Source organism: Xenopus laevis, chromosome 6S (assembly GCF_017654675.1).
Source record: "Xenopus laevis strain J_2021 chromosome 6S, Xenopus_laevis_v10.1, whole genome shotgun sequence".
Classification (NCBI taxonomy): domain Eukaryota; kingdom Metazoa; phylum Chordata; class Amphibia; order Anura; family Pipidae; genus Xenopus; species Xenopus laevis.
This window is the reverse complement of record NC_054382.1, coordinates 75,110,134-75,123,810: the sequence shown is the minus strand read 5'-3', so window position 1 is coordinate 75,123,810 and position 13,677 is coordinate 75,110,134. Positions and strand designations below refer to the sequence as shown.

The 13,677-nt window shown below is 40.9% G+C and overlaps 1 protein-coding gene across 14 annotated transcripts in view; it reads right to left on the bottom strand.

The window, feature by feature from the left end:
* The window catches only part of rreb1.S (ras responsive element binding protein 1 S homeolog), a 75,130-nt gene that overhangs the window by 23,603 nt on the left and 37,850 nt on the right, over window positions 1-13,677 (bottom strand). For 13 of the 14 annotated variants that reach the window (XM_041567716.1, XM_041567718.1, XM_041567725.1 and 10 more), the window contains 4 exons: window positions 12,368-12,475; window positions 11,271-11,473; window positions 3,961-4,050; window positions 2,636-2,799 (listed from right to left, as the gene is read on the bottom strand). In XM_041567716.1, the coding sequence (XP_041423650.1) occupies window positions 2,636-2,799; window positions 3,961-4,050; window positions 11,271-11,473; window positions 12,368-12,475 (565 nt within the window). Of the gene's footprint in view, window positions 1-2,635; window positions 2,800-3,960; window positions 4,051-11,270; window positions 11,474-12,367; window positions 12,476-12,961; window positions 12,986-13,677 lie in introns of those variants that run through there. The other variant, XM_041567721.1, reaches the window with a different exon arrangement.

Below are 13,677 nucleotides of genomic sequence, written 5' to 3'. Positions count from 1 at the left end.
TGGAATGCAAATTGCAATTTAGCTTAGTGTATATTAAGAATAGAACAGCTAGAGTCATATGAAAAACTCCTTTTAATTTTTGGAGTTTTGTTTATCATTGGCCGAGTTTTCGTAGCAACTTCCTTTTAATGTATAACATGCCTTATGGAAACATAGTATTGAGTAAACAAGTTTATTCAATGCATATTTTCTGTTAATCCAATAAACTTTATTGGATTAACAGAAAATATGCAATATGCATCATAACAAAATTAGACAGGTGCATAAATGTGGGCACCCCAGCAAAGATATTACATCAATACTTAGTTGAGCCTCCTTTAAGAAATGTAACAGCCTCTAGACGCCTCCTATAACCTTTGATGAGTGTCTGGATGGTGGTATTTTTGACCATTCACCCATACAAAATCTCTCCAGTTAAATTTGAAGGCTGCCGAGCATGGACAGCCTGCTTCAAATCATCCCATATATTTTCGATGAAATTCAATTTGGGGGACTGTGACAGCCATTCCAGAATATTGTACTTCCCCCTCTGCATAAATTATTTTGTAGATTTTAAAGTGTCTTTAGGGTCATTGTCTTGCTGGAATATCCAACCCCTGCGTAACTTCAATTTTGTGACTGATACTTAAACATTATCCTGAAGTATTTTCTGATATTGGGTTGAATTCATCTGACCCTCTACTTTAACAATGGCCCCAGTCCCTGAACTAGTCACACAGCCCCACAGCATGATGGAACCTTCACCAAATTTGACAGTAGGTAGCAGGTGTTTTTCTTGGAATGTGGTGATCTTCTTCCGCCATGCAAAGAGATTTTTGTTATGACCAAATAACTACATTTTTGTCTCATTAGTTCAAAGCACTTTGTTCCAAAATGGCTTGTTTAAATGAGTTTTTGCATACAACAAGCGACTTTGTTTGTGGCGCACAGATGCAAATTGCTCTGAATTGTATAACGATGTACAGATACACCATCTGCAGCAAGATTTTCTTGCAGGTCTTTGTAAGTGATCTTTGGGTTGTCTGTAACCATTCTCACAATCCTCCGCATATGCTGCTCATGTATTTTTCTTGGCCTGCCAGACCTGGATTTTACAGCCACTGTTCCTGTGGCCTTCCATTTCCTGATTAAATTCCTTACAGTTGAAACTGACAGTTAAAACCTCTGATATAGCTTTTTGTAACCTCCCCCAAAACCATGATACTGAAATATCTTTGTTTTCAGATCTTTTGAGAGTTGCTGTGAGGATCCCATGCTGTCACTCTTCAGAGGAGAGTCAAACAGAAGCACAACTTGCAATTGGCCACCTTAAATACCTTTTATTATGATTGGACACACCTGCCTAAGAAGTTCAAGGCTTAACGAGCTAATCCAACCAATTTGGTGTTGCTAGTAATCAGTATTGAGCAGTTACATGCATTCAAATTAGCAAAATTACAAGGATACCCAAATTTTTGCACAGCCAGTTTTTCACATTTGATTTAATGTCATACAACTTATTACTGCTTCACTAAAAAAACTTTGTTCAGGAAACACCCCAGTACTCAGATGTTCCTGGGAAATTAAGACATACCACTGTTATCTTTTTTGTTAAAAGTGGAGTAAATTATTATGCAGGCTGAGAGGGGTTCCCAAACTTTTTCATATGACTGTAAGTGTGCAATAACAGTGACACTTTATAAAGCAGAAAAGGCAGGCAATGGAATGACTCTTTGCATTTATCTGGATTGATCTACAATACTGTTAATAACAATGTCACAACAGTATATTGAATCTACATATAGAATCACACACTATTATAGAAAGGTACAGGGTGAGGACATAGTATATGGCCTCTTTATAATTAAAACATACACATAATTATTATTTGTTGAACTAATAACCACAATATACTGACACTTTAGTGCTTTTCATTTAGGCATATGGTACACAAGTTCTCCCTGCCTATATCACAGGGAATGGGAATGTCATTCAGGGATTGACAGGGATAGATAGACTCTTTATTAAGAAAAACCCACACAGGTCATTCATATGCGACGGGTATATACGCACCTTTAGAAAAAATTAAAAATTAAAAATTAGCCATAAATTACCATTTATAAGGCAAAGTGAATGAAAATACATATATTGTTTGAGGTTAAATGTAGTCCTCTTAAGATGAGGCCATTCAGTGGGGCTCACATAGAAAAGGTACATAAAGACTGTCTGAACTCTGGGAAACAAATATAAATGTATACCTCATTTCACAATGGAAATCATGAAGAACTCTGATGAACCATTTTACTGTGGTGTAGTATATCACCACTGAAGTTCAGGGTTAGCCAACGGCAAGCATTAGCATTGGTAGATGGAATTCCCCAAGTGACAACAGAAAATGTCACTTGGAAAAAGCTGTATGTAGAGTTGCATTGTCTGGATCACAATCAACACTCACCTACTTGACTGCAGCACAGCTGCAGAATATTTCTGAAGAAGTCTCTCATTTAGCACCAGCGTAAACCATTTACCATTCTTTTTTCCTACCTTTACAGCCGACTACCCAACAATACAACATAAAAATAATGATATACTGTACATTACCAAACAGCTGTTGTAAAAAACGAACAGAAAATTGTCACCAATACTTTTTACTCACCTGTGCATATTCCCATTGGTAGTAAACGATTGCCCACACACTGAACATTTGTAAGGCCTCTCTCCAGAGTGGACAAGCATATGGCGATCTAGTGAGCTAGCCGAACTCAAAGACTTTCCACAAATGCTGCAGCTATGTTCAGTTCCTCCGGTGTCGGTATTATGCTACAGGAAACATGTACAGTCAAATTCAATTTATCCAGAGATGTCTGAGAAATCTAACAGGCTGTTATACACTGAAATAAATACTAGCCAGTAGCTGCTAGCCAGATGCATATTTTGCTCTCACTAAAAGCAGTAGTTTTAATCCAAATAATACTCATTAATAGGGAATATGCATAAAACTAAAGATATACGAAAAATCTATTTCACTTTGAGAAAAACACAGGTTATTGCATTTGGGCTACTGAACTAATGTTGCCCATCCTTGGTAGCCCATGCAGTAAGGGCATTGACACTGGAACAATAATAAAATATAATGTACTGACTGTGCTGCACTGTTAAAACTGGTGTGTTTGCTTCAGAAACTCCACAAACGTTTATATAAATAAGCTGCTGTGTAGCCATGGGGGCAGCCATTCAAAGCTGAAAAAGGAGAAAAGGCACATTATACACAGCAGATAACATATAAGCTCTGTAGTATACAATGAGATTCTTCATAACTTATCTGTTATCTACTGTATATCCTGTGCTTTGAATGGCTGCCCCCATGCCTACACCTCAGTTTGTTTATATAAACTATTGTAGAGTTTCTGAAGTAAACCCACCAGTTTTGCCAGTGCAGGGCAACAGTACATTATATTGCCATTCCTTTAAACCACTTTAGTTTTTTCATGGTACTGTTCCTTAAGAGTGTAATATTCCATGAAAATCATTGCCCAATATTAGTTGTATTCCTTTCAAGATTCACATTTAAAGTAGGGGACTAATTTGGCATGTCAAAATTTTATGCTGCAGAAAATGACACTTTGTGAAGCATTCCATGTTTGCGGTCTTTATGCTTGCTTCTGGCCATGAGGTCTGTTAGGCTGATCTTGCAATACATTTATTTTAATAAACCGTTTGATTAGATTTACATGGTGGATGCATGCCCCTCTTCATTTTTTGATTAAAGACTGTGCATGCACAATACACTGCTACCCAGCAGAAACTAATAATCATCAAGTCTTTTATTCTTTAGAGCCAAGTCAGTGTAGTTAGCGTGCTGGTTACAAAACTTTAAATAAGAAATGGAGGCACACAGAATCAGAGTTAATTTCTTGACACTTATGGATCTACAACCCCCACCTTCCCAAGACCTTTGAAGAATTGCATTAAAAGTGATACCTGGCGGATATGTGTTGTAAGTTGGTGCTGAGAATTGCAGATCTTTTCACACAAGGGACAGGTATAAGATGATCTTTCCTCTTTTGATTCCTGTAGCATAAAAGATTAATTTGTTTTGTTAAATGTAATCAAATGTGATTATTGCTTTCACAAGGGAGATTGAAGCTACTCCATGTTTGGTTCTTGTGAAGTAGATGATTAGATTCTTATATAAAGATAAGCAGGAGTCAATTATACAGGGCTATTATCTGTGCACTGCACTGGTAATCTAATCATCTACCTCAAAATGACCAAACACGGGTTAGCTCCAGGCTTCCCTGTTTAGCTCAATAACAAAAATTATAGATTTTTTTGTAATTAAAACAATAGGTAAAAAGTATGTTCAGTATGCTCAGTCCTATTTGTGAAATCATGTCAAACAAGGAAGTATATCACCCTTTATGCAAGGATTTAGTTGCAACAAAGTAACTTTTTAATTTATACTGTGTTTGTCTTTGTAAATAATTTAAACAACAACACTATTTTAATAAGCAGTGTGGCTAAGAATTTTATATGAAATCCTGACCCATGCAGCATCAGTAGCTAAAGACTACTCATGTATTGTTCACCTTTAATATTACTTTTAGTATGTCCTCATTTTTAGAGATTTTAAATAATTTGCCTTCTTTTGCAGTTTCCCATTTTCCAGCAACTGTTGTTCTAAAGCTGGCCATAGACGTTGAGATTTTTAAAAGATCAGATCCTGATCGTGAGACCACTATCTTCTCAGAACGATCGTATGAATTTACCATCAACTAAAAAGACCAATTTGCCAGGAAAACAAAGGGGAGCTGCCTGCTCGGCCCTGCAAACATAGATAGATTGCATTGGGACCGACAAAGATTTTTTGACCTGGCCGATCAATTTCCTGACAGATGTCGGCCGAAAAATCGTAAGATGTACGATCATTCGAATCCCACTAACCGCACGATAATTTCGAAGGATCGGTCGGGCTTCCCTAAAATCGGTCGTTCGCCAAGAAGAATCGTCATGTCTATGGGGAGCTTTAGATAAATACTTAGAATTGTAATTCTAGTCCTCTCCTATAAATATATCAGTCTCTCATTCAAACCACAGCCTGGTTGCTCAGGTAATTTGAAGCCCAACAACCAGGTAACTGCTGAAATTCCAAACTGCAAAGTTGCTGATCAAAAAGTAAAATAATAAAAAACGAATTGTCTCAACATGCTACTCTTTAAATCATACTAAAAAAAGATAACTCAAACATGAACATCCCCTTTAATATATATATATATATATATATATATATATATATATATATATATATATATATATATATATATATATATATATAAAAGAGTATTTGTTATCATACTTACCGATAAATCTCTTTCTCGGAGTCCCGTATAGGCAGCACAGGGCACTAGTGGGTTAATACACCGTTCCCTTTAGGAGGCAGGATGGAACAAAACTTTTGATCCCTCTGAGGGATCCTCCTCTTCCTTGTATTAACCCCGCCTACTTTAGTTTCGACTAGCACAGCTTATAAGTAGGATAGAACAGTGAAGAAGTAGGGAGGGTAACTCCCTGTGCTGCCTATACGGGACTCCGAGAAAGAGATTTATCGGTAAGTATGATAACAAATACTCTTTTCTCGGTCGTCCCTAGGCAGCACAGGGCACTAGTGGGTGAGTCCCAAAGCAAATAGAAAGGGTGGGAAAGAGAACGAGAAAGAGGAGACTGAACCAAGGTAAGGCGGAAGGCACTAACATGCGCGAAAGACCCTTACTTGTGAACAACTGTTTGTAGAACTTTTCTGCCAAAACTGGCATCCGCAGAAGCATAAACGTTGAACTTATAGAACTTTGTGAATGTGTGCAAAGACGACCAGGTAGCCGCTTTACAAATTTGATCCATGGAAGCTTGATTATAAAGTGCCCAGGAAGCACTCATGCCCCTCGTTGAATGGGCTCCAACCTTTAAGGGCGTGGGTAGACCCTTGAGCTTGTAAATGTACAGAATTAAGTCTTTAATCCATCTAGCAATGGACATCTTGGAAGCTGTCTTCCCTTGACTGTGGGGGCCATACAGCACGAAAAGAGCGTCCGTCTTCCTGATGCTTTCCGTTCTATGTAAATAGAATTTGAGCGCCCGAACCACATCCAGTGTGTGTAAGCGTCTCTCGAGGTCAGAGGACGGTTTCGGACAGAAGGATGGGAGGACAATTTCCTGGTTGAGGTGGAATTCAGAAGACACCTTGGGACGAAAGGATGGAACAGTTCTTAGTACTACTTTGTCCTCGTGGAAGATGCAAAATGGTGGTTTACAGCTAAGAGCACCAATTTCCGAAACTCGTCTCGCTGACGAAATAGCCACTAAAAACGCCACCTTCCAAGTGAGAAACTTCATATCTATGGACGCTAGTGGTTCGAAAGGGCGACCCTGCAGTACTTGAAGAATGAAATTTAAGTTCCATGGTGTTAAAGGATCTTTATATGGAGGTCTGATCTGTGTGGCGGCTTGGATAAAAGTCCTGACATCCGGAAAGGACGCTAGCTGCCGTTGAAAGAACACTGATAATGCTGAGATCTGGACTTTCAGCGAATTGACTCCCAATCCTCTATCCATGCCCTGCTGAAGGAATTCCAGGAGAAGAGGAATTGTGCACTGTGTATAATCCGAGCGCCTCTGGTTACACCAGTCGATGTAGCAGGACCATATGCGGTGATAGGTAGATCTTGTTGTTGGTTTGCGTGCTCTCAACAGAGTGGTGGTGACTTTGTCCGAGAAACCCTTGCCCTTCCAGATGGAGCTCTCAAGAGCCAAGCCGTCAGGGATAACCTTTCCAAAGACGGGTGCCAACAGGGGCCCTGTTGAAGCAAGTCCGGCCGTTGAGGAAGCGGCCACGGGGGAGCAATTGACAGTCTCTTTAGATCTGAAAACCAAGCCCTCCGGGGCCAAAAAGGTGCTATCACTATTGCTGTCGTTCGGAATAGATACAGGCGACGGAGAACCGGGTGGATCATTGGTATGGGCGGGAAAATGTAGACAAGTTGAAAGTCCCAAGCTGACGTCATTGCATCCACTGACCAAGCATTTGGGTCGTGATATCTGGAACAATACTCCGGAATTTGGTGATTGAACTTGCTGGCCATCAGATCCATCTGTGGTGTCCCCCACATGTTCGCAAGTTGTTGAAACACTTCCGGGTGCAGTGCCCATTCTCCCGGATCGAGAGTGGTTCGGCTTAAGAAGTCTGCTTCCCAATTCAATTGACCTGGGATGTACACGGCCGCTAGCCTGCACGAATTGTTTTCCGCCCATTGCAGAATGCGGGACACCTCTTTCCATGCTGCACTGCTGTGAGTGCCTCCCTGGTGGTTTATATAAGCCACCGTCGTAGCGTTGTCTGACCGGACTTTTACTGGGCATCCCCTCAGAAGATCCGACCAGTGACTTAGCGCCAGGAAAACCGCCCTCAGTTCCAGAACGTTGATGTGAAGTGAGGTTTCCGCCTGTGACCACCGACCTTGTACAGACCTGTGGTTGAAAACGCCGCCCCAGCCTGTGAGACTGGCGTCTGTGGTGAGAATTGCCCAATCTGCAATGGAACACAGTTTTCCTTTCTTGATGTTGTCTATTTGACTCCACCAACGAAGAGAAATTTTGGTTGTCGCTGATAGAAAAATTGGATAGTCCAGCTTGTTGTAATCTCCGCGCCATTTTTTGAGAAAATCCAGCTGGAGGTTTCTCATGTGGGCTTGAGCAAAAGGTACGACCTCTATGGCTGAGGTCATAAGTCCTAGTAGTCGCATGCAGTCCCTGGCCAAGATTGACCTTTGGGATATTGCCTGATCTGCCGCAGCCTGAAGCTTGAGTTGCTTTTGAATCGTCAGAAAAAACCTTGTGTTGCAGAGAGTCGAACTGGACTCCCAGAAAGATGATGGACTGAGTTGGAATTAAAGTACTTTTTGCAAAGTGGATTTTCCAGCCGTGAGATTCTAAAACTTCTTTGCAGAGGTTTGTGTGGGCCAAGGCCGATGAGTATGTAGGCGCCCGAATCAGTAGATCGTCTAGGTACGGTAGCACCACGATATCTAGTTGTCGTAAGTGAGCTACTAGAGCTGCCATAAGTTTCGTGAATACTCTGGGAGCTGTAGCGAGGCCGAAAGGAAGAGCTTGAAACTGGTAGTGGATACCTTGAACTGCAAAACGAAGGAATTGTTGAGATTCCACATGGATTGGGACGTGTAGATAAGCGTCCTTTAGATCTATAGTCGTGAAAAAATCTCCTTGTTCCACGTTTGCAATCACGGATCTCAGAGATTCCATTTTGAAGGAAGGTACATAGAGATATTTGTTTAGAAATTTTAGATTCAGGACAGGATGTTGTGAACCATCTTTCTTGGGTATCAGAAACAGATTGGAATAAAAACCGAGCCCCCATTGATCTGTGGGAACTGTGATTATTGACTTGGCTTTGAGCATAGTTTGTATTGCTAGTTTCAGAGCTTTCTGTTTGTTTGGTAGGGATGGCAGGGTTGACTGAATGAATCGTTGGGGGGGTGACCTGTGAAACTGTAGTCTGTAGCCCATTGAAACTATGTTGTGGACCCAGGTGTCTGAAGTTGTGGCTAGCCAGGTGTCCCTGAACTTCAAGAGGCGCCCCCCTATCGCCTCCGTAAGATCGGGGGAGGCTGCCCCTTCATGCGTCTCGTGTCTTATCAGTTGCTCCAGTGGGAGTGCGTCTCTGAAAGTTCCAGGAGGGTTTATTGGGGGGACGAAAATTACCCTTGGGTTGGTTAGAGTAGGTTGGTTGTCTGGAGTGCTGCAGAGAAGTTCTCCCAAAATTCGGTGACCTAAATGGTCTTCTTGACAGTGTGTTTGGAGGTTTAGATTTTTTGTCTTGAGGTAAAAAGTTGCTTTTTCCTCCAGTGATCTTATTTATCAAAGTATCTAGTTCCGGCTCAAAGAGTGAAGACCCTGAAAATGGCAGAGTAACTAAATTCTTCTTGGAAGCTGGGTCCGCACTCCAAGATTTGAGCCAAAGTGCTCTTCTAGCACCTACTGAAAATGCGGAGGCCCTGGCTTGTAATTGAAGTGTGTCCATAGAGGCATCGCATAGAAAGTGTGCTGCATTAAGCACCTTTGAGAGATGACCATGCATGTCGAAAGAATCCTCGGAACAACCTGATAACGCTTCTTCTAACCATAGGGTCATAGTTCGCGCAACACATGCTGCTGCGATGGACAGTTTAAATGCCGCTGTAGATGAGGCAAAAGAGCTCTTTAAAAGATTTTCAGCCTTCCTGTCCATGGGATCACGGAACGCTGTTCCGTCCTCTAAAGGTATAGTCGTACGTTTAGCTAATCTAGCTATCGGGGCGTCAACCTTGGGTATGGTTTCCCATTTATCTTTATGAGCTTGGCTGAAAGGATATAAAATATCCATTCTCTTATCTTTGACTGCTCTGCGGTCTGGGGCTTTCCATTCCTTGTTAATGACCTCTTGCACAGTCTCATGTACAGGAAAAAATCTTTGTTTCCTTATAGTGGGGCTAAATAGTTTATCCAGCTTGTTGGATTCTTTGTGTTCCTCTTGAATGCCTAGCGTATGGAACATGTCTGCTAACAGCGAATGAATAGCTTCCGATTGGGATTTGTGGGAGCTTTCTAGATGTGGATTAGAGTGTTCCTCATCTTCCCAGTCTGAATCGTCCTCAGGAATTATCCCTTCCTCGTCTGAGGAATGTAAATCTACCTCTGCTTGAGAGGGGTTTTGAGTCACTTACTGTGGAGCATGAGATATTTGGTTAGCTGCTATTTTTTCAATAGCAGATGACATAGTCAGTAATGATGCCTGAAATGGCTGAAACCAATCTGGAATCTGTGAAGCAGAAGATGCTGCTGAATCAGCTTTCACCTCTGTGGGTCTGCGCTTTTTCTGGTATTGCTGAACTTCCTTCTCCTTATGTCTCTTTTTCACAGATATTGAGGTTGAATCTGAACCTGACTGAGTGTCTGTCTTGCTTTATTGGGGTCAGACGCCATGTTAGGCTATGCAGACTGTTAGTAATGAAAGAGAGAAATAGTACAGAGAAAAGGAGAAATATAAAATAAATAAGCTGTACCAGTAGGAACCGGATCTTTAATAGGATCCCCTGACTTTCCGACGCGTCACTCCTGCAGAGTGTGGAGCGGGAAATGGCCGTGCGGCTAAGTATAATACTCTTCGCCGTGTGCGCATCCAAGATGGCGCCCGGAAGTGCGCGACGTTTGGCGCGAGATTTGAGCGCAGTGTAATGCCGGTTGATGCGGCGTCTCAATGAGGGACGGCGTTCCGGCAGCGTTAAGGCATGCCTTTCGCCTAATCCGAACTCGGCAGCGCTGAAGCTTGCCTGAACAATGGGTGAGACATACGGTGAAACCCCACCAGGGCAGCGCTGAAGCTTGCCTCTATGTCATAAAATGACAATGCTACCAGGGCAGCGCTGAAGCTTACCCCCTGTCAGCAGGACAACTCCTGTGAAAAAAACAAAAATAAAGTAAAATAAAAATTGATAATGAATGGGAGCTTAGCTCCCACACATCCTACCTCCTTGCAGGATGGAAAAAAACGAAAGTAGGCGGGGTTAATACAAGGAAGAGGAGGATCCCTCAGAGGGATCAAAAGTTTTGTTCCATCCTGCCTCCTAAAGGGAACGGTGTATTAACCCACTAGTGCCCTGTGCTGCCTAGGGACGACCGAGAAATATATATATGGCTGACACTTTGCTGTGCCGATTTATTGTTGAGTGTAACTTGCCCCATATATAACTGCCTACAGGGTAGATGAAAGAATGTCAGCAGAGAATCTGATTCTCACAACACTTTGATGTGAAGCATCATCAAAATAGAAACGCCAGAGCAATTACTGTTTGAACAGTAGTTTATCATTAACCATGGCCCAAACGCTCCCTAATGCCAGCACAGTGTAAACTGAATACCATAAAGGCAAATGCAAGGCTCTTCAGATAGTAAGGATTTTCAGAATGAATTTTAGTAAAATAAACATTTATACATTCCTCTTTTTTTTGTAATTCATCTGCACAGAAACATATGAAAATTGCAAACAAAAACAATTGATGATGATGCCCACAGTCCCACTTACAACAAAGGCTTGTGTCCAGATACATTGCATGAAGATAAGATTACAGGTTTACATTGGTGCACCTACAAGATCTCTGAGGTAAAAGGTTTTCAAGTCACCATGCTGATGACTCTAATAATAAATAAGCTTTAATGCAAAAAGTCAGCCTCAAAATCCTTACCTGATTCTTTCGGCCAATCCTGTTTGGAGCAGGAGACTTTGCTGGTGATTTAGTGTTCTGTAAGCTCCCACCATTTTCAGCTATGTGGGCTGCACTCATCACAGTAGACATCATTGCGTTAACAGAGGACAGGTCACTGGCTTCTGCTCCATTCATTAAGTTAACTGCACTGAGCTGGTCTTTTTCACTCAAAGTTTCTTTCTCTGATAAACAAACCAGTAAACAGGCATGATTTATCATGCTAGAAGACATGGCAATCATGGTATAAAACACACAAATGGCAAGAGCAACATGTTTAGCTAGTTTCTAAAACTTTTTGGCTAACCTATAGCCTGATAAGGTCCTTGGCCTACAGATTTTACAGCTTACCTTATCAATAGCTAAACAAATGACAGTAAGGTTTTTCTGTGGACCCTTATATAAGCCACTAGACTGCCAACTTGGTTGGAGGTGGCCTAGTGCTCAGCCAATATCTCAAACTTAAAGAATCCTTCCATATAGCTGTTAATATTTGTATTGTATGTGTTTATTACCAGTCCTATTGCAATTTATTCAGTAAATGCAAAATAAGGTGTTCTTGTTGGAGGCATGGTAGAAAGGATACAAAAAAACATATCAAATGAATGAAAGGTTTACTTACAAAGGTCTCTACCTCATGACCGGCCTTAAAGGATCAGTAACATCAAAAAATGAAAGTGTTTTAAAGTAATAAAAATATAATGCATTGTTGCCCTGAACTGGTAAAACTGCTGTGTTTGATTCAGAAACACTACTATTGCTAATATAAATAAACTGCTGTGTAGCAATGGGGGCAGCCATTCAAAGGAGAAAAGGCTCAGGTTACACAGCAGATAAGCTCTGTAGAATATAATGGTGTTATCTGCTATCCACTTTTTAACCTGTGCCATATAGCCTTTTTTCAATTTCTGCCATTGCTACACAGCAGCTTGTTTATATGAACTATAATAGTTTTTCTGAAGCAAACAGATCAGTTTTACCAGTGCAGGGTGACACTACATGATATTTTCATTACTTTAAAACACTTGTTTTTTTTTGGAGTTACTGGTCCTTTAATTGGTTTGATACGGGCTTCTTACCTCCATTTTCCAATGAGGGTTCTTGAATTATTTTCATTTCTTGTTTTCCAGTCTTCTCTGCAATGTTGGAGGCACAGACTTTAGCATCAACCATAGCTCTATCTAGCACTACAAAACAAATAAATAAATAAATAAATTTTTTAAACGATATTATTTGGCTGAATCCTAAAAAATTTTTTACTAGATTTACCTATTGATAGTATTCTCTGTTTTATTCCATTCATACAGCATGTGGTACAAGCATACAAATTCTGTTTAGATGGTTGCAAGGTATTTGCTAAATGTACTCTCTTATCAAGGTGAAAATGTGACTATTCACACACTCTGGGCATCACATACTTCATAAACATCCCTCTTCTTCTACTTTAGAGTGTGCACCTCTTCCTATCATTAGCTAATGATGCTTCCCGGGAGTTGTATACACTAAAAAAAGATGCAGCTAACTTGAGAATTACCCACAGCTTTTACATTTTGCTTCTGAATCTGAACAATACTGGTAGTGTTAAAGTGTTCATTAAAATCAGCTCTTTGCAGCACTTGCTAAACTACCCTGCAATCTGTACTGAATCAAAAGCAGAAGCAGGAAGGACTTACTAAGCAAAAATACTTTACAGCTTTAAGCAGCTCAGAGGAGTGTATTTCCAAACAGATTTCAAGAAAGAAAGAGGATGAGTGGGATGATTTCCCAGCCTAAAACATGCTGCCTATAAGCTGTGCAATAGCATCCTGGAACAGAGAGTTAAAGCAAGATTTAAAAAAAAAAAGAAAGTTGCTGGATAGTGCTACAGCAAATAAACAGTTCAGGAAACGGGAGGATGCAGGGAGGGCCACAAAAGATGGGAGGAGTGAGAAGGGAAGCAGCGCCTGACTAACTTCAGTCACAGCTCTGAGTCATGGAGAAGATGAAACTACAGCACACACAATGTTCATCAAGCCTCTGGAACCAGGTTACGCTGCTAGAACCAGGAGACAAGCACCTGTTGCACATAAAAACTACATGAAATGTACAAAAGAGATGAACAGCCCAAATAATATGACAGAAACCTGGTGTTGCAAAAGTGTCCTCCACAGCTTTAGCATGGCATGGGTTAAATAGCTGTGCAGGAGTGCACACATACTGCACATACTGTAGTGAAGCAAGTCAGTGAAGCAGTGTAAGGTTTAAACATCCTGGTTTGCCCTGTACAAGGGTGCCAATTAACCTAGCAGCAATGACACCAGTCCTTTTGTTCCTTGAACTCCAATAATGAATAACAGCTGACAAAGGTGCCATTCTGCTTCTGCTCGTCTCTACTCAAATAGACATTTAC